General features: G+C 55.3%; 4 protein-coding genes across 6 annotated transcripts in view; 3 read left to right on the forward strand and 1 right to left on the reverse strand.

Annotated features, from left to right (window-relative positions):
* Positions 1-1,369: 1,369 nt before the first annotated feature.
* Hddc3 (HD domain containing 3) lies at positions 1,370-3,696 on the reverse strand. The gene is made up of 4 exons (XM_005381526.2): positions 3,533-3,696; positions 3,195-3,250; positions 2,844-3,084; positions 1,370-1,785 (listed from the first exon to the last, which is right to left on the reverse strand). The coding sequence occupies exons 1-4, from the start codon at positions 3,642-3,644 to the stop codon at positions 1,655-1,657; spliced, it is 540 nt and encodes a 179-aa protein (XP_005381583.1). The 5' UTR covers positions 3,645-3,696; the 3' UTR covers positions 1,370-1,654.
* A 33-nt stretch (positions 3,697-3,729) lies between these two features.
* Positions 3,730-7,487, forward strand: LOC106148140 (uncharacterized protein KIAA1644 homolog). 2 transcript variants are annotated; one of them, XM_013512479.1, is made up of 4 exons: positions 3,730-4,070; positions 6,185-6,353; positions 6,500-6,710; positions 7,294-7,487. In XM_013512479.1, the coding sequence occupies exons 2-4, from the start codon at positions 6,248-6,250 to the stop codon at positions 7,469-7,471; spliced, it is 495 nt and encodes a 164-aa protein (XP_013367933.1). In that variant the 5' UTR covers positions 3,730-4,070; positions 6,185-6,247; the 3' UTR covers positions 7,472-7,487. The 2 variants fall into 2 exon arrangements, with proteins under 2 accessions (XP_013367933.1, XP_013367932.1); XM_013512478.1 differs by lacking the exon at positions 3,730-4,070 and adding an exon at positions 4,102-4,317.
* Positions 7,488-7,569: 82 nt separating this feature from the next.
* Unc45a (unc-45 myosin chaperone A) lies at positions 7,570-20,459 on the forward strand. 2 transcript variants are annotated; one of them, XM_005381525.2, is made up of 20 exons: positions 7,570-7,646; positions 7,847-8,008; positions 8,208-8,244; positions 8,533-8,708; positions 11,201-11,293; positions 11,735-11,902; positions 12,948-13,116; positions 13,454-13,624; positions 14,432-14,603; positions 15,460-15,760; positions 16,376-16,470; positions 16,698-16,839; positions 17,057-17,197; positions 17,364-17,491; positions 17,580-17,646; positions 17,800-17,913; positions 18,134-18,249; positions 19,110-19,227; positions 19,334-19,489; positions 19,604-20,459. In XM_005381525.2, exons 1-20 carry the CDS (start codon positions 7,641-7,643, stop codon positions 19,859-19,861), a joined length of 2,790 nt encoding a protein of 929 aa, XP_005381582.1. In that variant the 5' UTR covers positions 7,570-7,640; the 3' UTR covers positions 19,862-20,459. The 2 variants fall into 2 exon arrangements, with proteins under 2 accessions (XP_005381582.1, XP_005381581.1); XM_005381524.2 differs by having other exon boundaries at positions 7,605-7,691.
* A 1,013-nt stretch (positions 20,460-21,472) lies between these two features.
* The window catches only part of Rccd1 (RCC1 domain containing 1), a gene marked incomplete in the record, with an annotated part of 6,444 nt that continues 5,307 nt past the window's right edge, over positions 21,473-22,609 (forward strand). The window contains 2 exon segments of the mRNA XM_013512477.1: positions 21,473-22,383; positions 22,501-22,609. Coding sequence (XP_013367931.1) covers positions 22,143-22,383; positions 22,501-22,609 — 350 coding nt within the window.

Consider the following 22,609-nt stretch of genomic DNA (forward strand, 5'->3'; position numbering starts at 1 on the left):
AAGTAAATTCAGATCATGACCAAGATCAACCAACCATTTGGGTTCCAAGTTTGGACCTCCCTGAGGATAAATCAATTAAAAATGGTGTCCTACCAGGCGTTGTGGTACATGCCTATAATCCCAGCACCTGGGAGGCTGAGGCAGGAGGATTGTTGTGAGTTTGACCAGCCTGGGCTTCAAAGTGAGCTCAAGGCCAGCCTGAACTGCATATTGAGACCCTGTCTCAAAAAGACAAAAACAAACAAACAAAATGACTGTCCTGGAATTAGGGCAGGCGAGGCTCAGGAAGTTTAAGTAGAACAGGAGCTGACTTCTTAGCACTTGGAATGTAGCAGGGTTGAAGATGAGAAGGTCATGAAGGGGAGGAGTAAATACATAGGTTTCCTAGTAAGAACGCTGCGCTGTTTGTGCCCCTGCAGAATTCATGTTGAAACCCAGTCTCCAATGTGGTAATATTAAGAGGTTGGGCCTTTAGGCTGGCCTCCAACACTTGGCAATCCTCCTGCCTCCAGGCCTGGCCTGGGAGGTATATTCTTAAGTGTAAAGAAGTTTTAAAAAAAAAAAAAATTTCACTCCAGCAAAACATTTTTTTTTTTAAGTTTTAAACCAGAAGGCACCATAGCCTGGTGTACTTTAAAAGGATTACACCGAACATCGTTCATCCTTTTATCTGAGATCATCCTGAAACTTGTTTTCTTTTAAAACCAGCCTTTTTTTGCTGCCCTGTACCTATTTTTTTGCAAAACCCCATTGTGAGACCTTCTTTTGGGCAAATAACCATCGTGGTCCATCTGACCTAAATTTCCTTGTCCTCTAACCGATTGCTTTTCACGGAAGCTTACACCTCAGCTACTTAGTGTCCCCTTGTGACGGACACTGCCCACTCCAGACTCTGCCTCCAGCCGGCCTCCGAGGGCAGGTCCGCTCCAGGGACAGTTGCTGGAGTACCCGGAAGTTCCTGCTGCTTAGCAACTGGAGTCCTGCCCTGTGGTCTCCGCGCAGAGAGAAGCTGCCAATCACCGAGTTTCTGTGGCTGTTTAGGACACTGGAGGCCGGAAGTCCTCCACAGGCCTTATCATGTGGCTGCTGGAGTCTCTCCCACACCCGGCCAGGACCTTTCCAATGCGCCTGTCATCCCTCCCCGCTATCCTAATGGGGACCCCTTCATGAGCGTCCGCATGTCAGGCTCCTTCTGGAATGTCACATAATCAGACCTTGGTAAAACCACACAATCCACCACTGCTGTGGAAGCCAGGCTCAGACGGGTTGAGGTACATTATTAGCATCATGTCTTGCTGGGGGACAACAGGCAACCCGCATACCCGACCCCCATTTAGGAGGCCGGAGACAGAGGAATAGAGGCAATTTATACCTTTTACCCAAAATGCTTTATTTTCCATAATGACTTATAAACCAGTGTTTAAACACGGCAAGTCCCTGAGCGGCTAGAGAGCCCACCATGCAAAACAGCAACCAGACTGTCAAAATGGATGGGGTACATCTGATCCGCACATCCGAGGCTCAGTTTAGTTCGTGGGAGACCTTCAGAGCAATGCACGTGGCTTTCAGCTTTGACATCGGGGCTGAGGAGGCACCGAACTGGAGTGGCCTGGGTGAGCTTGGAGCCCAGCCTCCAGGTGGCTCCAGGCACCACTCAGAGTGTCAGCCCTCGCTCCTTAAACAGCTGCTTCAGAGCTTCTTCAAGCTGCTGGTTGGTCCCCTGAAGCCCCTTCACCACCTGAGCTGCCCACTCGAAGTACTCCTGGACACGATGTTCTGACCATCCTGTGAGAGCGGAGAGAATCCTGCTCACAGGGCGCCAGGGACAGCGCGGCCTCCCACCCGCCTGCCGGAGGGCTTGGTGCAGGGCCGGGAGGAGTTCCCCATGGGATAATCTGCCCTCAAAGCTTCAGTTGGTCCCACTACTGTGTGTTCACCTTAGAAAAGAAGCCCATTCTACTGATTCTGTTACCATCCTTAGTGGAGAAACCCTGATTTTGTGCGTGCTTGACAAAAAGTTCAAACACCTCATGATGATGATAGAACTTTGTCCTAAAACATGCTAATTCCGACTGCTTAAAACTCACATAATGTTTGTTTGTTTTGTTTTTTGGTACTGGGAATCAAACTCATGACCTCACACTTGCCAGGCAGGTGCTGTGCTGATGAGCTATATCCCCGGCCCTCACATGACATTTATACCAAAGGTTATGCTCTGCAGGTGTATGCGGCGTCAGGAGGGCACCACATGGATTGCTAAGGGCACACAGGACACAGTGGGATGATAAGGGATTTAACTGCGTCAATCATGGATTCCACTACCGGTATTGTCAGGCATTTGTCCTTAATTGTTATTGTGATATATTTTTAGTTGTTTTGTTCTACTAATTTAATTCTTGATCTGTGTCTCTGAACTGCTAACAGTGTTTTATTATTATTATTATTATTTTGTCTTTTTTGAGACAGTTTCTTGCTACGCAGTTCAAGCTGGTCTTCAACTCACTTGGTAGCCCAGGCTGGCCTCGAATTTGCAAAGATCCTCCTGCCTCAGCCTCCCGAGTGCTGGGATTACAGGCGTGAGCCACCACACCGAGAAACGGTGTTAAATTTAATGTAAATAAATGATGCCCCTAAAAGGGCTCTCTACCTGTTGTCTCACAGTTTGTAAGTCGTGTTTTGTTTTAAATAAAGGTAGCAATGTTTTATTAGGGAGAGGAAAAGCCTACTTTAGGAGAATTGTTTTGGGGAATTAAGTATGCCCAGGCTTTTTGGGGGGGAATTGACCAACCTGTCTACAGAAGGGAGACAACCCTTCCCTCCCTCAGAGCCAGTGGGGAGCGTACCCGCCGGAGTGCAGCGGTTCAGGTCTCTCAGGTTGTAGAGCTTGTCTGCCAGCTTCACCAGCTTGGCGCCTGGGCTGCTGTGTGGTGCTTGCTCCACCTGCTGCCGCTTCCTCTCCAGCTTGGGCAGAGTCTTGTCATCTGTCACCTCCTCCACCAAGCGCCGCACCTGGGTGCCAAAGTGCAGCTCCACCTCATCCAGGGTGGTGTCTGTGTCTTCCACGGTGTCGTGGAGCAGAGCCGCCTGGAGACAAGCTCCCCATCAGCCCTGTGATGCCAGCCGATGGGTGCCCGCTGCTGAACAGGACTCCTGATACCCACCCGAGCTTCCTGGCAGCCAAGGGGCACCGTTACCTGTAACACCACAATGTCAGTGATTCCTGCCTCGTGGGTCAGGATCCGAGCCACACCTGGCGGGGGGCAAAGCAGGAAGTCAGACCGGAGGGCGCCGCAATATTGTGGCTCTGGCCTCTCACTTACTGGGTGACTGGGGGTAAATCCCTTAACCTCTCCTTCAGCCAACTGTCGTGCCTACCCCTCTGGGATGGCGTTAAACGGCACACCGCACATCGGTGCCTGGCACAAAGCTTGGAACATAAGAGACGCTCAGGTGCGTGCCCTTCGCTGTCCCTTCCCGGTCCCCACCACCCCTCAAGCGCCACGAAGATTTGCTCCCAGGCCAGCGCGCCCACCGATGGGGTGGTTGATGTAGGGGGTCCCTTCAGGATCCTTCCGTCTCTGGTGTCGGTGCTTTCGAGCCGCGAAATCTGCAGCCTCCAACAGCTGCGCGATCTCTGAGCCCATCGCGCGAGTGGCGCAGGGGACTGTAGTAGGTGAGTCGGAGGAGCGTCTGTAGCGCCCCCTAGCGTGCCGGAGGCCGGAGGGATTGCTGCAACTTTGATTCCCTTCCCGGACTAAGGTCCAAAGCACAGTGAAAACTGGTGTGGGGAGATCCTGCAATACCGCGGCCGTCGTTCAGCCTGGCTCTCTGGGAGCCCACGGTCTTGGACAGCGGCGGGGACAAAGGAGAAATCCGGCAGTGGCCTCACGGTGTGCCCCTGAGTTGAAGGCTGGAAGCCACAGGGGACTGTGGGGTCTACATTGATAAAAAGAGCCCTCCCAGAAGAGAGAGGCAATCATCAATCTGTCCATGCAGCGGACACTTTCAAAGTGCTGTAAAAATAGTTACTCCTGCAGCTTCCGGCCCTGTTACTGTGGGCCCAAGAGAAGGTACGGCCTGAGTTTTGGGGGAAAATGAGTCTTGATATGGGATCCCTGCGTAACTGCTTCAGATTCAGGTTCCCGGGCATCAGCGATGTTTCCGCGGGAACTGTCTCTGTTCTTAGTGCTAGAACAAACTTTGCACTGCTTTCTTGTGCTGTAAGGCTTCTGCTTTAGTCCCCGGGCACCTGCTGGGGTTCCTCGGGGGATGAGTTCTTTTCCAGCTGTTCTGGGAGCACCTTGTTGCCTGGCTTGGGTAAGCACTGGAATAACAACGCTGCGGGCTGGTGGCCTTGGGCCTCCTGGGGAAATGCCCTGCCTTAGAAATGGCAGCTATGAGATATGAGGCATAAGAGACCTGGAGAGCCCCTAAAGGGCTTCCTTTCTAACACCGATCTACAGGTGCGCAATGGGTAACTAAAAGTAGGATGAAGCTTAGTATCTCTGCCTTTCTTCTTATTTTATTTTTTGGGGGGGATCCTGGAAATCGAACTCAGGACCTCACATTTGCCAGGCAGGCACTGTGCCACTGAGGTAAATCCCCAGCCCTGTTTTATTTATTTTTGAGACAAGGTCTCACTGTGTATTCCAGGCTGGCCTTGAATTACTCAGACTGGTATTAATTCACAGTAATCCTGCCTCAGCCTTGTGAGTGCTGGGAATACACACCTGGGCCACCATGCCCAGCTCTGCCTGCCTTTTTGTATCTGTTTACTTTATTATCTTATAACTTTGAGTCAGATCCCTGCTCAGCTTTGCATGTAGGTATGTTAAACACTTAAAGAGCGTCTATCTAAAAAGTAGCAATGCATGGTTTATTGGCCCGAAACTCACCTAGCTTGTTCCATTGTCCTTCAAGATCAACCACACCCAGAGTAACTGAAGTAATTTTCAGAATTTGCGGGGACATCCAACTCCCAGCTTTTACAGCATCCAGTTCTAGATTCCTTGGACTCATGCTTAGGATCACCAGTCACTGTCCTAAACGTACAGTCACCTCAGATTCCAGGAAAACTGAGGTCTCCTAACCCGCCCCATGATGAGGGCAGCCCCCCTAAACTGGAACAATTACACTGTGACAGTGACGGGAACCGGGAACTGCATCATCCCCTCAAGTGATGCTGTCTCTCCCCAACAAGGCCGGAGATACCATCAGCCAGACCAGGTTTCACCAGGGTTAAACATACTTACAGCTATGCAGACCTCCAGCTATGTACCCCAACCCTGACCTTTGTGCCTCTTTGCAAAAAACCCCAAGTTTTTTTCAAATCATAAACCACTGCCTAAGTCATGCGTGGTGGTGCATGCCCATAATCCCAGCACCTGGGAGGCTGAGGCAGGGGGTTAGCCATGAGTCCAAGGCTAGGCTGGGCTACACAGTGAGACCCTGTCTCAAAAACAAAACAAAACAAGAATCTCTCTCTGTCCTCCCAGCACAGCCTTGCTGATTAAAGCTCCTCTCCTGCCCTTCAACACTGCTTATCTCCTTCCTTGATTAGCATTTGAGGAAGGGTGGCCAAGTTGATCTGTTGGGACCCCTTAGCCAGGACTTTTCCCTTAAAGCCCTGTAGCACCTGAGAGATGGAGACAGACAGTTGCTAAGTGTGCGCCAGTCAGACAGGTAGCTTCTGCTTTCGGCTTGTTAGCCGGGGGAGCTGAGACTCGGGGGAAGCTAGTGGAAGGCCTCGTCCTTGGTTTTCACCTGGGCTTGGTGGTTGCCACGTTGTGTGGCTAGGGAGGGAAGTCCCACAGCTGGAACTGAGGTCTCTGGGGCATGAAATGGAGCTGTCAGAGTCCCCAGGGCTTCACAACAGCCCAGAAGCTGGAGAGTGGTGAGAGAGCAACATGTTTGCTTCTGAGCGCTTGTGTGATCTTCCAGGGGACTGCTCAACTCCTCTCCCACCCATCATGCCCTCCTCCATCCTCTGAGCCTTCTCCCCCTCAGCTCAGAAAACCCTGGACAGATGGGAGCCACAGGCCCTGCATTTTCCAGCAGATGACGGCCGAGGAGTTGCTTCTGTTTCTCTAGAAGCCTATGGTCAAGACTTGGGTAGAGAAGCCTCAGGTTTGTGTTAATGGTGCCTGAGAAGCCTCTTTGATTTTTAATTCCTTACTGTCTGCAGCCTTGATTTAGACAGACAGATGCTGGGGCTGCTAGGAGCAGGGTTGAGGTGCAGGTGACTCTCATGAGCTCCCAGAGGAAGAGGCCGGGGCTCTTGCTGACAGGTCTGTCCCTGAGGCTGCTGCTGCTGTTCAGCTGGAGGACCCTGGCCCGGCCCACCTCTCGCTCAGGTACGGTGTCTTACTCCCCTTGTGGTCGGGCCCTGGGAGGAGGGAGGGAGCTGCCCTTCTCTTCCGGAGGGGCTGATCTAGTACAGTGGGGTGTGGGCAGGTGCCATCTGCTCGTGTGTCTCCAGCCCTCTTGCCGTTCTCTTCAGCGCTAGTCCAACACCCCTACTTGTGCCATGCCACCCGGGATGCCGATGGCCGCCACCACCCTGGTTTCTTCTGTCCTCGGCTCTCTGATTCTCGGGAAGAGGCCTACTGTTGCCACCTGCAGGCTGCAGGGGGCTCCTGCTGCACGCGCGCTGAATTTGAGGCCCTGTACAAGGTCAACCTGTCGGCTGTTCCACCCCCGCGCGTCCTCAGGTGAGAGCTGCAACCCTGTAGGCACAGGGACGCTGCCGGGGCGGTCCAGTATCTTTAGCTCTGTTTCTAAATTCCGGGACAGGGAGGCTTGTAACTTACAGATTAGTGAGCAAAGCGGACAATCACATAAATCCTGATCTCAAAAAACTGTGCAGGTAGCCAGGCACACCTGTATTCCCAGCATTCTGGGAGGCTGAGGCAGGAAGACCACAAATTCACTTTCAGACTGGGCAACTTAGCGACTTGGCCCAGGCCCTGTCTCAAAATACAAAAGGGCTCGGGATATAGCTCCATGCCAAGGCCCTGGGTTCAATCCCCAGTACTAGAGGGGGCTGGTCAGGAGGCTGTGAAAGCAGGCAGGTAACAGAGAGGTCCGTGGTATGTGTTGGGGGCGCAGAGGTGGGTCTTGCTGTCAACAATGAAAATCAAGTACTCTGTAGATTACACACATTAGAGTGGGCGGCTCAGGATACCTGTGAGCTCCTATATTTGTCTGTAAATGTGTGATGCAAATCTGCATTTGTCTAGGGCTGGGATCCTGCATTTTGCACGATCCTAATACTCTCCCTCCCCTCTCCCACAGGGGCGCAGGCTCGCTCTTAGCGCTGGGCCTCTACAGCCTGCTGCTGGTGGCCCTGGTGACCGCTGACTTCGTGCACTTCTATCGCGGTCGCCGGCGGGGCAAAAGCGGCAGCGGCCGCGCGCCTAGCCGTTCGTCCTCCACCGCGCGCCCCCTGCAGGTCCCGGTGGGAATAGACTAGACGAGTCCGAGCCCGAGCCTCCTCTGTGCCTGCGGGCCGGGCCTCTCGCTCCTTGGCCCCACCCCTCTGGCCCCGCCTCTGACGCAGGAGGGGCGGGGCTTCCAGCGTGCGCGTCCCCAGCCCCAGCCGCAGACGCTGCGCCTGCGCGGGCCCGGGCTTCATCGCGGAGATGACTGTGAGTGGTCCCCGGACCCCCGAGCCCCGGGCCACCGTCCCCGGGGTGCGTACTCGCCCTCCCGCCCGTCACTCCTTCGCACCTGCTTGCCCATTGCCGTGCTTCCCTCGGCCCCATCCCTTGCCTTCCGTGGGACTCTCCCCTCCTCCCCTCGTAGCTCCCCTGCGCTCCCCCCCGACGTGCCCACTCCTTCCCCTTAGGCCAGCTCGGCGGAGCAGCTGCGCAAAGAGGGCAACGAGCTTTTCAAATGCGGGGACTACGAGGGCGCCCTGACGGCCTACACCCAGGCCCTGGGTCTGGGCGCCACGCCCCAGGACCAGGCCGTCCTGCACCGGAACCGGGCCGCCTGCCACCTCAAGCTGGTGAGGGCCGGGGCCAGCGTCCCCCTGCTTGCCCGGCCGGCTGGACGCTCACTTTCCCTGGCCGCTCACGGTGGCCGGTGCCTTGGGCCTCAGGGTGGAAGGGCATCGATCGGGTGGCTGAAGAACAAGTCCTCCTGCTGCTGGTTGGGGCCTGGGAAGGGCGATGACTTGTCTCAGGCCCCTGATCTTGCTCTTACAGGAGGAGTATGAGAAAGCTGAAACAGAGGCGTCTAAAGGTAGGGGAATGGGCCTGGCGTGCAGCCATGGGTGGGGCTTCTGTGGCGGGCAGGGACTCTGGGACCACCGCTCCATCTTCTGCGTTGGCCCTGAGACACACTTGCCTTCTTTCTTTCCCTCTTTCTCGGGCATTTCCTTCTCTGCAGCTGTCCTCACCTTTTGAGGCTGGAGTACCGAGCCCCACTTCCGTCTCCCCACCTTCCTCGCGCCCTCGAGATCTTTCCCTACTGCTCTTGCCTGGAGACGGTGGCCTCTCGGGTGCTGACAGAGCTCCTGTTTGTGCTCAGCCATTGACGAGGACGGCGGCGATGTTAAAGCACTTTACCGGCGGAGTCAAGCCCTAGAGAAGCTGGGCCGCCTGGACCAGGCTGTCCTTGACCTGCAGCGATGTGTGAGCCTCGAGCCCAAGAACAAAGTTTTTCAGGAGGCCCTGCGGAGCATTGGGGGGCAGATTCAGGAGAAGGTAGGAGGAACTCGGGAGAGCTCAGGGTACTGACCTGGTGGCAGAGGAACCTGGGTCGGGGCTGTAGGAGCAGCTCTAGGGAGAATAGCTACTGGTGGCAAATGAGCGTAGGATGATGCTTAGCTTCACCGGTGGTTTAAAACAACCGTGTGACACTGTCTTTCGGCGGTCTGTTTTGCAAACATGTAAAGTTTGTATATTTCGTGAGGAGAGGCAGGCACCAATGGTGAGGTTCCAGGCACAGGGCCGGTTATGACTGCTGGGGGCAGGTTAAATTGGTACAGCTGCACTGGAGAGTATGTTTCCATGTCTTTTACAGTGTTTATACATCTGTTTATTTGCTGGGGATTAACCCAGGGCCTCACTTAGGTTAGGCAAGTGCACCACGCTGAGCTATAGCTCCAACCCCTGTATTAAAATTTTGAATGAATATATCCTATGACCCAGTTTGTATGCTGTTACCCTATAGGAACCCTTATTCATGTGCCCAAGTAGGCATGTGCATATTTATCTCAGCCTTGTTTCTTTTTTTTTTTTTGGTTTTTCTCCGGTACCGGGAGCCGAACTCACGACCTTGCGCTTGCCGGGCAGGCACTTTTGCCGCTGAGCTAAATCCCCAGCCCCTCAGCCTTGTTTGAAGTAAGGAAAACTTGGAACTTGCATACATGCCCAGTAATAGCAGAACAGCTAAGCAAGCTGGGTGATGTTCTTATTACAGACGCCTAGGTTGCAGTTGATGATAAGAGGGAGGTCCCCATGTATTTACATAAAAAGTTCTTTGATACTTTTTGAGTGAAAGAAATGCAAGATATACAATAACACATAAGTGAGATGTTATTTATGGTGAAATGATCTCTAAATTCATACCTGAAATAATAGTGTTTTTTGGGGGTATGCTTGGGTAAATACCAGTAAATATAAATGAAAAGTATTTTAAAATTTATACATCAAAATGATATCTTTGTGACTCTTGGGGAAAGGAATGAGATTGAGCCTCCTTTGCAAAGGAGGCTCATTTGTCTCTAATTGTATTTTTAAATTAAGAGATTGTTATGGTATATATCTTGTTTCTGCTTTTTTATGGGATATATATGTATAGATCAATCATATTTAAAAGAGACATTAGAGATTGAAACCAGCGCCTTCACACTGAGCTGTATCTCAGGCCTTTTTATTTTTATTTTTTATTCTGAAATAGGGTTTCACTAAATTTCCCACATTAGGCTTGAACTTGCAATCCTTCTCCTTCAGCCCCCCAGAGTGCTGGGATTACAGGCATGCCTGACTCCTTTTTTTTTTTTTTTTTGGAGACAGGGTCTTGCTAAGTTCCCCAGGCTCAAACTTACGATTCTCTGCCTCAGCCTCCTAAATAGTAGGAGTAGGGGCTGGGGATTTAGCTCAGCGGCACAGCACCTGCCTGGCAAGTGCAAGGTCGTGAGTGTGATTCCCGGTACCAGAAAAAAAACCAAAAAAGAAAAAAAAAAAAAAAAGTAGGAGTTACAGTTTTGTGCCACTGCACCTCTCTATTGTAGTAGATGTATTTTTAAATTCAGTCGTAAAAATGAACCGAAAGACCATTGTGAGCTATAACAAGCTTGAATTAACCAAATAATTTGGCCAATGACACTGAAAACACTGTCACAGTGGAAACAACTACGAACTTACCAGTTTATTGAAAGGTTGAAACTTGGGTAAGCAAATAGCTTTCCTTTCAGTGCCAATTCTGAGTGGCAGCCGCTGCCTAGAGTTCTGTGTTGAGTAGGGTTAGGAAGCAGATTTTCTGAGGTTAGCCAGGGGCCATGCTGTGATCCATTAGTCATGTTTGCCGTGGATGCAAAGGGGGAAGAGGGAGTGGTACATTCTGGGCTTATGCCGCTATCTGTGTCCAGGACCCTGGGAGGGGAGGGGAGTAGGTTTAGGATGGTCTTGCCCATGCAGATTATTTTTTAAAACTGCTAAGAGAATTCTGGCTGGGAGTGATGGTGCACATCTGTAATCCCAGTACTTAGAAAGCCGAGGCAGAAGAATCACCATGAGTTCAAGGCCAGCCTTGGGTACATACAAGTGCAAGACCATTCTGAACTGCATAGTGAGACCGTCTCAGAAAATCAAAAAAAAAAAAAAAAAGCCAAAGCAGGAACCCAAGGGAATGTTAGCAGCTGTCTGCAAGACATAAACACCGAGCTCAGTGCTGTAGCAGCACGTGCATAGATCTTCCTATATGGCACTGCCTAGAGCAGCAGTGTTGTCCTAGTGACCAAGCAGAAAGTAGGTCAGAGAGGAAAATGACCACAGGAAGTTAAGAGAGGCTCCTCGCAAGTCTGTTCCTGCCCAGCATGGTATGGTGCTGGGCCTGAGCCCAGCCGTCCTCCTGGCTGCCCAGAGATGGGAACCAGGCCTCAGGGAGCCAGGAAGAACGAGCAGGGACACGCTGTCTCCGAAGAAGTTACCAGAAATGGTAACTTCTTCTGCATCTTGCTGGCTCCTTGTAGGTGCGATACATGTCCTCAACAGATGCCAAGGTAGAGCAGATGTTCCAGATCCTGCTGGACCCAGAAGAGAAAGGCACTGAGAAAAAGCAGAAGGTACATCCCTCGCCCAGACCAGCGGGCTGAGCCCCCGCCACAGCCGTCATCCTAGGCCTCATTCACCAGCGTGGGCCTCAGTTGCTTGCTGGCCCAGCCACGTGTCCCACGTGGGCATCTGAGGGCCTGGTGTGAACCAGGGAAGGGGACCCGTTCACAGTGCCCCTGGCCAGGGGCTGTGCCAGAGCTGGGTATACAGAGGTGACTGGGCACTGCCCTGTCCTTTAGCCTCTGCCAGGGACTCTGTTCACAAGGACTCATTTCCTCTTGCTGTCAACCCCAAGAGCAGATTCTTTCTCTGTAAGCAACTGAAGTTTAGTTTATGGCCACTGTCACTCAGCTGCGAAGTGGGAGCTGTGAAGTCCAGGGCTCAGGGCTTCTGCTTGCTGCGCCCTGTGCTGGGTGCAGTGTCACAGTCACAGTGCACCTCCTCTGACACAGGCTTCTCAGAACCTGGTGGTGTTGGCGCGGGAGGATGCTGGAGCTGAGAAGATCTTCCGGAACAATGGGGTTCAGCTCCTGCAGCGCCTGCTGGACACAGGAGAGACGGACCTCATGCTGGCGGCCTTGCGCACCCTGGTTGGCATTTGCTCTGAGCACCAGTCCCGGGTAGGTGGGACGATGGAGGTCCGTCTGTCCATCCACCCAGCCGCCTATCCATCCATCTGTGTTTTCACCCCTCCCCCTATTCCAAAAAGATCTTACGACAGAGGGTGGCAGTCAGGAGAGGAAAAATGAAAACGGCACCAAAAAGGCCACCGTAAGTTAGGACAGAGTAGGACCAGGAAGGGCAGCAAGAGCCTCCAGCACCCTGGGCCCTGCTTTCTTGTCGCTGGCTCCCAGACCCAGCTCCCTGGCTTGCTCAGGTTCACACGGTGAAGCTCAGAAAGGCACCTGTCCTGGCTCTACATCTAGATCAGACTGGTTTCTCCTCAGCTAATGATGTGGTCGCAGGTCCCCCATGGCGTCTTTACCATTGAGACAGTGACCTGATTCTCAGCACAGACGGTGGTCTCTAGGACAAGGACAGTCCTGTTCCTGGGCCACTGGTGAAATCCATGTCCCCAGCTCTCACTTGAGTGGCTTGATCCAGAGGACAGAAACTGGACCCTTGGGTACTTTCAGAGGTGACTACAATTCCTGATGAGGAGTGGGGTGGGAAGTACTTAGTGCAGCATGCTTAGGCCAAGCACAGGCTGTATCTCTGGGCCAAGCCCTTTACTTTTTGTTACCTTCCACGTGGTCCTTCTGGGTTCTCCAGCTTAGAAATGAGGTGGGGGCCTCGCAGGCCCATCCTATGCATGTCCACATCCCAGGTGGGGTTGGACTCCAGGGCTGGAACTGGGGAGAAACTAGGTGTCCTTGGGCCTAGCGGTCAGGTTTCTGCGTCTCCTTTAGGAGACATGAGCCAAAGTACTGCATCTAGGGCCTGAGCGGTCCCTGTCCCCTCTGGGTCTGGCCTGTGTTCTTCAGGAAGCCTTTCTAACAAAACCATCCGGTCGTGCCACCACCAGACAGGCCTGTGTACTTCTCCCTTGGGTGCTGCTGCTTCCTGCCAGGTGTTGTCTCACCTTAGGGCTCATGCCCCAGCTCCGAGGTAGCAATCTCTGTGGCATCTCTTCACCAGCCTGAGGCTGTCTGCTTCTCTCCCCAGACAGTGGCTACCCTGAGTGTGCTGGGAACTCGGCGCGTGGTGTCTGTCCTGGGCGCGGAAAACCAGGCTGTGTCCCTGGCTGCCTGTCACCTGCTGCAGGTGATGTTTGATGCCCTCAAGGAAGGTGTCAAGAAGGGCTTCCGAGGCAAGGAAGGCGCCATCATCGTGGGTGAGTGGAGGCCAGGCTGGGGCCGTGTGGCAGTTTCTGTCGTGGAGGGAACAGGACCGGACCAGCCAGGCCAGTTCTTTTGGGACCAGACTTGCAGCTGTGTGTTGCCCAGATTTTACTTGAGTCTAAGCAGCCGAGGTGCCTGTGGGGGAGGTGGGAGCTCAGCCCAGAGCCCAGCGTGCGTGGACCCCTTCCCTGGGTCACCCTGGCTTGGTGGGGGAGTCATGGGTCCCCAGGGCTGGTTACTATGGAGCCCAAAAATGTCCCTTTTGCTGGGCGAGGGCTGCTGAGCTTGAACCTAGGGCCTCGCTGACCATGCATGTGTTCTTGTGTTCAGAGCCCGGCCGGGAGCTAAAGGTCCTCATCAGTAACCTCCTGGAGCTGCTGACTGAGGTGGGCGTCTCTGGCCAGGGCCGAGATAATGCCCTGACCCTCCTGATCAAGATGGTGCCCCGGAAGTCTCCTAAGGACCCCGACAACAGCCTCACTCTTTGGGTCATTGACCAAGGCAGGTGATACAGTTTACAGAAGGTTGCTTGGGTGACTGAGGCCTGCGTGTCCCTATTAGTGGTAAGAAAAGTGTTGAGAGAATACAGTGGCCTCTTTTTTTTTTTTTTGAGATGGGGTTTCACTGTGTAGTTCAGGCTGAACTCAATGTGTAACCAAGGGTGGTTTCAAACTTGCAGCTATCCTCCTGCCTCAGCCTCCCAAGTGTTGGAATTACAAGCACGTGCTACCAAGCCTGGTAGTTTGGTTTTTGAGATAGCACTTAGTTTTGTAGCCCAGGCTGGTCTGGAACCCATGATCCTCCTGCCTCAGCCTCTCAGTCTGGGATCACAGGTTTGTACCACCATGCACAGCTGAAGTCTTTAGTAGTGAGCATGTATTGTATACCCAGAATAAAACACATTTTAGTATATCAATTCATATTTCTCCTTTGCACAAAAAAGTAAGCAAAGCCTTTGAACACATCTGCCAGGTCCCTGCATACACTCCATCTTCCGTCATCCCAGTGTCCCTCCAGAACCAGGGTTCCCTTTTCTCCCTAAGGTTACAGAACAGGAATGGCAAAGCCTAGAGCGCTGTGCAGGGCGGAGCCGGCATGCAGAGCTCCTGCTTGTGCCTCCCCTGAGGCACGGCTGCTCCCCAGGGTAGCACATGGGCCAGCCAGGTCCCTGTGTGCCTTGCTGCCACCTCTCACCTCTGCAGTCTCCTAGCTCAGAGGGGTCCTGCTTCTCTACATCTTCCTAGGAGCCGCCTCCCTTTCCCTGCAGACATGGGCACTGGTGTCCTGTCTAAGTGGTGCCTTTTTCAGGTCTGAAGAAGATCCTGCAGGTGGGGGGCTCCTTGCAGGACTCCGCCGGGGAGCTCGCAGTGACAGCAAACAGCCGAATGAGCGCCTCCATTCTGCTCAGCAAGCTCTTTGATGACCTGAAGTGTGACGCGGAGCGGGAGAATTTCCACCGACTCTGTGAGAGCTACATCCAGTAAGGCCGCCGCCCCTCCCATTGCCAGGGCCGGGCAGCTCGGTGTGGACTGTAGGAGGGAGAGGAATGGAGGGCTTACACCGAGGAGAGAAGCTTTGGGAGTGCTAGTGAGGGCTGGACAGAGTACAAGGCCCACTTCTTGTTTCCTTTCTGAGGCAGGGTCTTGCCGCGTTGCCCGGCTGGCCATGGCCGCTGCCTCAGGCCCCTGAGTAGCAGTGAGGACAGGTGTAGGCGTTACACCTGGCCCACGCCTTGTTCCAAAGTAACTAGGGCAGAGCAGATTGATTTCCAGGAATGCGACCAATACATCCAGCACAGATTTTGTTTACGGAGCGCTCACTATCTGTCCCAACCCAGGAGGACATGTGACAGTCCTCGGCCGAAAGGAGCTGTCCCGGGAGACTGAGGGTACACTATGGTACAAACAGTAGGATCTCAGGCCATAACAAGTTCAGGAGAGGGGTCGGCCACCGGGGGCAGTGAGGATATCCTGTGTCGCCAGGGAAGGCGTGCGTGGAAGTGGGAAGATGGCACTAGGTGCATTGGTGGTGCGCAGCTGTCATCCTAGACCTGAAGGGCTGGAGCAGGAGGCTCGGAGGCTGGAGTCCTGCCTAGGCAGCTTAGTGAGACCCTGGCTCAAATCAGAGAAGCGTGTACTTGGCCTGAAGCCCTTGATTCCGTCCCCAGGACCACACAAAAACAAACAAAATGGGTGACTCTCCTGGTGGAAATGCCACAGTCTCTCCCATGGCAGCCTTTTTTGGTCTTTCTGCCCTGGACAGTAGAGGGGAATAGAGGGTTGAAGAGTCCCTTTATGTGTGCCTTGGTGCGACCGCTGTCTCCCTGTGTCCCTCAGGAGCTGGTTTGAAGGCCAAGGGCTGGCTGGGAAGCTGCGGGCTATCCAGACGGTGTCCTGCCTCCTGCAGGGCCCGTGTGACGCTGGCAACCGGGCCCTGGAGCTGAGCGGGGTCATGGAGAGCGTGATTGCCCTGTGCGCCTCCGAGCAGGAGGAGGAGCAGCTGGTGGCTGTGGAGGCGCTGATCCATGCAGCCGGCAAGGCCAAGCGGGCCTCGTTCATCACCGCCAACGGCGTCTCGCTGCTGAAGGACCTGTACAAACGTAGTGAGAAGGACAGCATCCGGATCCGGGCGCTGGTGGTGAGACACGGGTGGGCCGCAGGGCTCCGGGAGAACCCAGGGTGGCAGTGCCCGGTCCGAGCCAGAGGCCTGGGCCTGCTTCCTCCCACCACAGGGCTTCTGGTAATGTCAGAGAAGTGAACCACGTACAGAGAGGACACTGGGCCTGCAGGGTTCACACAGTCTCTAGGAGCTGGTGGTCTGGGGACAGTCCAGCTTTCCATGAACCTTCTGTGGACCCGTGGAAGTTGGTCCTTCTCCGGCAGAGACCTGGATTTCTGTGTCCCATAAGGGCCTGACTGCCTGAAGTCCCTGTCTTTTTTCATAAGTGCCTTGGCTCTGTGTGCAGAGGGCTTTTTCATGTGGCATAGGAAAGGACAGCAGTTGTCACTGAGGACTGGGAAGGGGTGGGGCCCGGGAAGCTCAGTGGCCTGTGTGTCATTCCCCGACACCATGTGTCATGCGGTCACTCAGTAGGTGATCGTGCTGCCCAGTGCTGCTGGGTGGCCTGGTGGGGCATGCTAGTCAGTGTGGGTGACCTCCAGAGGGTCATGCGGGAGGCCCACACCAGGGCTGAGGAGCCCAGCTCTGGCCTCCATCCCTGCAGCCAGGCACCTAGTCTGTCCGCTCCTGCAGGGACTCTGCAAGCTCGGCTCGGCTGGCGGGACTGACTTCAGCATGAAGCAGTTTGCCGAAGGCTCCACTCTCAAACTGGCCAAGCAGTGTCGGAAGTGAGTTTTGTGGCACTGCCGTGGCCCCACACTTGTCTGACTGCTCAAGAGAGCAGGTCTTGGCGGGCCGTTCCCACTGCCCCCACCCCAGGCAGACTCCCAGAATCCTGGCATGTGACCTGCTTCCACCATGCTGAGGGGTGCTCAGGCCCTAGAGTCCCCTTTTTGTGCTTGCTTTCCTCGTGCTCCCTGGGTCTGACCCTGTCCCCTGCCCTGCGTGTCCCCAGGTGGCTCTGCAATGAGCAGATCGATGCAGGCACGCGGCGCTGGGCCGTGGAGGGCCTGGCTTACCTCACCTTCGACGCCGACGTGAAGGAAGAGTTCGTGGAGGATGGGGCCGCTCTAAAGGCGCTCTTCCAGCTCAGCAGGGTAGCTCTGGGGTTTCCGCTGTCATCCTGGGGCCCCTGTCCCCGGAGGAAGGGCGGCTACTCTGTGGGTGTGGACACCAGCAGTGTCAGGAAGGGTGACCCCTCTGGAGGGACTGGGGAGGAGACTGGGGTTCTCTGAGTCCAGGGCCTGGGGAGGTGCAGGGGTGTGGCCTTCCTGTGCCCCGCCTGGCCTGCTGAATGCCGCTTTGTCCCGGCAGTCTGAGGAGAGGTCTGTGCTCTTCGCAGTGACCTCAGCCCTGGTCAACTGCACCAACAGCTATGACTACGAGGAGCCTGACCCCAAGATGGTGGAGCTGGCCAAGTATGCCAAACAGCATGTGCCCGAGCAGCACCCCAAGGTAAGGGCCACTGGAAGGCAAGTCTCCCTCTCCTTGAGACCTTTGGCCCAGGGTGTCTGCCTGGAAGCTAGCCATTTCCCACTGATGAATATCGGTGTTCTCGGAGGGAAGGGTCCGCTCTCCCAGTCCGGTGAGACAAGGGCACCTGAGCTGCCTCCCTCATTAGGACAAGCCTAGCTTCGTAAGAGCGAGGGTGAAGAAGCTGCTGGCGGCTGGTGTGGTGTCAGCCATGACGTGCATGGTGAAGACCGAGAGCCCCGTGCTGACCAATTCCTGCCGAGAGCTGCTCTCCAGGTGAGCTGCCTGGGGGCTGCACCCCCAGCTCCTGCCAGGCAGAGCCCGTGCTGTAGGCCACCACTGGCTGCTTGCTCTATCCCCGCAGGGTCTTCCTGGCTCTAGTGGAGGAGGTGGAGGACCGAGGCGTGGTGGTGGCTCAGGGTGGGGGCAAGGTAAGCGAGACTGAATCTCCAGCCTGGGACCTGGGAGCCACTGACGGTTGTGGAAGAGGTTGGGCTTGGCAGGGCACAGGAAGACACTGTTAGTGAACAGCCAGGGCTCAGGGTCCTGGGTCTGTTGTGGCACTGATGGGCTTGTTCCTCCAGGCACTGATCCCGTTAGCCCTAGAAGGCACTGACGTGGGGCAGACCAAGGCCGCCCAGGCCCTCGCCAAGCTTACCATCACCTCCAACCCGGAGATGACCTTTCCTGGTGAGCGGGTGCGTGCTCTGGGCCTGACCTCTCCTTCACTCCCTCCCCTGGGCACTGATGGCTGCTGTTGAGGCCTCCCTGAGGACTAACAAGAAATACTGGCTTGCCGAGCCTGGGTAGGGAGGGACAGCCTCAGATAGCCGCTGTCAGGGTACATTCTTGCCTCTGCGGTGGCTGGGTTTATAGGGGCTACGGCAAGTGGCTCTGACGGTGGCCTTTGGTTCGCAGATCTATGAGGTGGTCCGGCCCCTTGTCTCCCTGCTGCACCTCGACTGCTCAGGCCTGCAGAACTTTGAGGCACTCATGGCCCTAACAAACCTGGCCGGGATCAGCGAGAGGCTCCGGTGAGGGCCTGACCAGGCACTGGGATTGGGATCATCCCTGATAGTGTCTACAGCTGAAAAATACTCCCTTGTTGGTGTGCACATGTGCATGCTTGAGTGTGTTACTGGGAATTGACAGGCGAATTGACAGGAATTGACTTTTTTTATTTTTTTATTACTAAACTGTCTTAAGTCACTGACTTAACATAGGCTGGGATCAAACTTAGGATCCTCCTACCTCAGCCTCTTAGAGTGCTGGGATTACAGGTGTGTGCCACAACACCCAGCTGGTCCTTGGCTTTTCTGAGCCTCACAGTGACTCCTGCATTGTGCATGTGAGGCCAAGGGGACACCACCTCACTTCAGATTCTGGCTTCACTAGGTACCAATGTGTAACCTCAGATTATTGAACTCTTCTGCCACAGTTTCTCCCTCTGTGGTTGAGATGATTATGATACCTAGCTCATGGAGCAGTGGCGAGGACCGTTAAGTGAAAAAATGCACATAAAAGTGTTTCATGTACAAGTGCCTGGGCCCTAGCAGTGGCCCAGCCAGGACTTGGGCACATGGCTCACTCCCCAGCTTCTTTGTCCTCCTGCAAGCTAGTAAGATAATCATCACTGCGCCTTCACAGCGGGGTTGTGTGAGGATTAAGTAAGACATTGCATGGACTGGTCAGGGCGAGCATTCAGATGTTCCTGCCACCATCCCTGTCCCCCATCTCCTAGTTGTGAGCATTTTGCACAGATCTGGTCAGGAGATGAGAGCGGTGCAGCTCCTTTCTGGTGTAGAAGGATCTTGGGCATTGCCGAGGGCTCGGCTCTGTGGGGCCGTGGAGCCGGAAGCTCTGAAGGTGCTGACACGTCCGCCTCTGTCCGCAGACAGAAGATCCTGAAGGAGAAGGCTGTGCCCATGATCGAGGGCTACATGTTCGAGGAGCACGAGATGCTCCGGCGGGCGGCCACGGAGTGTATGTGTAACCTGGCCATGAGCAAGGAGGTGCGGCCGACCCGGAGCTTGTGATGGGTAGCGGTGCACAGGGTGCTGTGCTCGGCCTTGGCTTCATGTCCTGCTGACACTTGTTCTCTTCCCCACTGGGCCACAGGTACAGGACCTCTTTGAAGCACAGGGTAGTGACCGGCTGAAGCTGCTGGTGCTGTACAGCGGAGAGGACGACGAGCTGCTACGGCGGGCAGCTGCCGGGGGCCTGGCCATGCTCACCTCCGCACGGCCCTCTGTGTGCAGCCGCATTCCCCAAGTGGTCAGTGCCTGGGTGCCCTGAATCCCCGCCCCTGGGGGTGCATGTCCTAGAGAATGGATGTGTTCACCAGTACCGAGGTGGCAGTGTTAGTCACACCTGTCCCGTTTCTCGCAGACCACACACTGGCTGGAGATCCTGCAAGCCCTGCTTCTGAGCCCCAACCAGGAGCTGCAGCACCGGGGTGCTGTGGTGGTGTTGAATATGGTGGAGGCCTCGAGGGAGGTCACCAGCACCCTGATGGAGAGCGAGGTGCTGGAGATCCTGTTGGTGCTGGCTAAGGGCGAGGAGGGCCCTGTAGCCAGGGCTGCTGCCGCCTGCCTGGTGAAAGCAGTGGAATACGGGCTCATTCAGCCCAGCGAGAGTGGAGAGTGAGGGGCTGCCCGCCCCGAGGCTCAGGCATATGCTCGCTATGGCAGCACTGAGGACAGCAGCTCTGGCCGAGCATAGCTCCTGGGCTGAGTACAGTGCCCCCCCGCAAGCTGGCTCTGGTGTCCTATGCTCCCAGCTTCAGTCCACGTTCAGCCACGCCGCCACACCGCCGTGCTCAGCCAGCACTGCCTCCAGCTCACTCAGAGGGCACTGTTTTTCTCTGTACTCCGCAGAGCTGGGAAGTGGGGAAGGTGCAGCCCTGCCCTGCCTGTGGATTATGGGCCTCGGGAAACGTGTCCCGAAGCCTCAGCACCTGTAAGCATCCGTCACCAAGCCTGCTGCAGGCATGCGTGCTATAATAAAAGTGTGTGGGACTCAGATGTGTGCCGGGTCACTGGGCAGAGAAGGCTGCAGAGGGACAGGAGATGGGTAGGGGGTGGATAGGTGATGACCTCGAAAGAGGGCTCCAACGGGATTCCCCGCCCTAGGACCCACTGAATTGATTCTTAATACTGTTGGAGGACCGAGGGGTGAGCCCAGGAAGCTAACGAACAAACTGCAGTTCTGTGGAAATAAATGGTTTCAGGGTACATGCTCCTAAGTGCTGGGCCCACGGTGCGTTTTTCTTTATAGTCGTAAGTTCTCGGTGGCCTGTGGTGAGGCCGTACTTGGGATTTGGGGTGGTTGTGCCCTGGGCATTCGTGGATAAACGAATCCATCCTGTACTTGAGTCACTTAGAGGAAAGGCGCGTACCTACCTACCGCGAGCCATTTACCGAACTGAAAGCGCAGGACAAAGTTTATTGGCTCCGCAGGTGTAAATGACAGGGCTCGAGCCAATCAGTGGAAGGGGAGTGCCGCCTACAGCCGCTCCCTGTTCTGCTTATGGGCAGTAGTGAGATGAGACCCGGAAGCTGGGATGGCTGTGTCCGCCAATCTGCGGCATCGCGTCCACCAGCAATTTCACTCGAGTGTTTGTAGTGGTTCTAATCGGAGCTTCGCAGCCCTCCAGAAATTTGGTCCATTTCGCCGACGGGTTTGCTTTTGTGCTGTGCAGCTATCGTGTCTGAACCTCTGAGTTGGGTCCGAAGAGGCGGCGGCAGGGAGGTGAGCACAAACCTCCGGACGCACGGCCCGAAGGGGTGACGTCACCGCCTTCTCGAGCGATTGGTCGCTGGGAGACGGCTGCAGCCAATGGCCGCTTCGGTCGGCCCGCTGCCTTTCAAACTCGTCCTCCTGACGCAGAGTGCTGGGCTGGTGGTGCCGCTCTAGCTTTTGGAGGACTTCCCGGGAAGGGTGGTAGGCGCAGGTCACTTAGGCGGCGACCAAGATCAAGGTTAGAGCTCCTGCTGTTGGGAATGGACATGGAAGGGGCTGGGAGCCCAGGAGCTCTGTGGTCGCGGGAGAACTCAAGATCTGACTTTATAAGCTTGAAAGTGTAAATTTCGCCGGGCGTAGTGGTGCATGCCTGTAATCCCAGCACTCAGGAGGCTGAGGCTGGAGGATCGTTGTGAGTTTAAGACCAGCCTGGGCTACAAAGTGAGTTCAAGGCCAGCCTGAAATGCATAGTGAGACCCTGGCTCAAAAAGATTTTTTTTTTTTTTTAAAAAGCGTAAATTTCTAATCAAGGTGAACCTGCCGCAGCCCCTCGCCCCCAAACTGCAGACCGTCAGTTCTATCCTGCGTTAAGTGTGAGCTCCTTGGGGGCAGACAGCATCCATGCTAGCCCAGAGTGAGGGCTCAGTGAAGGCTTGTTGGACGACTAAGTGACATGAGGGCCTGTGCAAATTGTGGTCTCTGAACACCACTAAGATGTACAATGCTCATTTTTGTCAACTCTAAGTACTGGGCTTACCGAGCCAATAGTGCCAGCGCTGGAGCCATTATTTGCACTTTTTACAAACAATTCTTTGGGTAGGGCCCAACAGCACCCTTCCCATCCCCCTTTGTAAAACAGAAGAAATCAAGTTGGGCGCAGGCGAATCAAGTTGGCTACTGGGGCGCACACGGCCCGGTGCCCGCGTGGGGCAGCGGGACCTGGGCTCAGGGCTCTTGTCCCTCTGTCTTGGCTCTGACTGGTCAGGTTACTCGCTCTGGTGTCTGCCATAAGAGGGGCCCAACTGTGGTTCCCACGATGGCGCGGAGTAAAATCAGGGCTGAAGAGGAGCCTCAGATCCTAGTCCGAGGCCCCAAGCGAAGCCAGCCCGTGGTACCCTGACAGTTCAGAACCGTGTAAAGCTGAGGCAGGCAGTCGTGTGTGCACCGGCTCTGCCCTGGGTGTGCGATGCTATCTCCGACTTTTGCAGATCCAGCGGCTGCAACCATGGCGAATCTGCAAGAATCTCCCAGGGTCGAACCCATGGCTGAGGAGCGGTCCGGGTCCTGGTTCGGCTTCGGATTCTGCGGCTTCGGGCAGGAGCCGGGCTCCGGGTGCAGGTGCCAGGTGCTCAGCCCCGAGCCTCTGCAGGCGGTCCGGGACATCTGCCGCGTGAGCGCCAGCTGGAGCTACACCGCCCTGGTGACCCGTGAGCGCGCCTCCCTGCTCTGTCCCCGTCACACCTGTTACACCTCCTGCGTTTGGGCCCCTTCCAGCCCAGCGCCCCACAGTCCGGCCCGGGTCCCATCCCACTCTCGCCCCGCAGGCGGAGGCCGCGTGGAGCTGTCGGGTTCCGCGAGCGGCGCGGCGGGCGGCTGCAGGGACGCGTGGGCCTCCGAGGAGATCCTCGTGCTGCTGCGCGACGGCCCAGGGTC

Source organism: Chinchilla lanigera, unplaced genomic scaffold, assembly GCF_000276665.1.
Source record: "Chinchilla lanigera isolate Chin_1 unplaced genomic scaffold, ChiLan1.0 scaffold00015, whole genome shotgun sequence".
NCBI lineage: Eukaryota > Metazoa > Chordata > Mammalia > Rodentia > Chinchillidae > Chinchilla > Chinchilla lanigera.

What these genes read in the sequence shown, in the direction of transcription:
- Hddc3 (XM_005381526.2), bottom strand. Translation starts at nt 3,644, where the DNA reads ATGGGCTCAGAGATCGCGCAGCTGTTGGAGGCTGCAGATTTCGCGGCT. An exon ending in CTACATCAACCACCCCATCG is followed by an intron (nt 3,251 to 3,532) that starts GTGGGCGCGCTG and finishes GCCCCCCGCCAG; the next exon opens with GTGTGGCTCGGATCCTGACC. An exon ending in GAACCGCTGCACTCCGGCGG is followed by an intron (nt 1,786 to 2,843) that starts GTACGCTCCCCA and finishes CCGCTCTCACAG; the next exon opens with GATGGTCAGAACATCGTGTC.
- LOC106148140 (XM_013512479.1), top strand. Translation starts at nt 6,248, where the DNA reads ATGAGCTCCCAGAGGAAGAGGCCGGGGCTCTTGCTGACAGGTCTGTCC. An exon ending in CCGGCCCACCTCTCGCTCAG is followed by an intron (nt 6,354 to 6,499) that starts GTACGGTGTCTT and finishes CGTTCTCTTCAG; the next exon opens with CGCTAGTCCAACACCCCTAC. An exon ending in CCACCCCCGCGCGTCCTCAG is followed by an intron (nt 6,711 to 7,293) that starts GTGAGAGCTGCA and finishes CCTCTCCCACAG; the next exon opens with GGGCGCAGGCTCGCTCTTAG.
- Unc45a (XM_005381524.2), top strand. Translation starts at nt 7,641, where the DNA reads ATGACTGTGAGTGGTCCCCGGACCCCCGAGCCCCGGGCCACCGTCCCC. An exon ending in GGAAGGCGCCATCATCGTGG is followed by an intron (nt 13,117 to 13,453) that starts GTGAGTGGAGGC and finishes TCTTGTGTTCAG; the next exon opens with AGCCCGGCCGGGAGCTAAAG. An exon ending in TGGCTCAGGGTGGGGGCAAG is followed by an intron (nt 17,647 to 17,799) that starts GTAAGCGAGACT and finishes TTGTTCCTCCAG; the next exon opens with GCACTGATCCCGTTAGCCCT.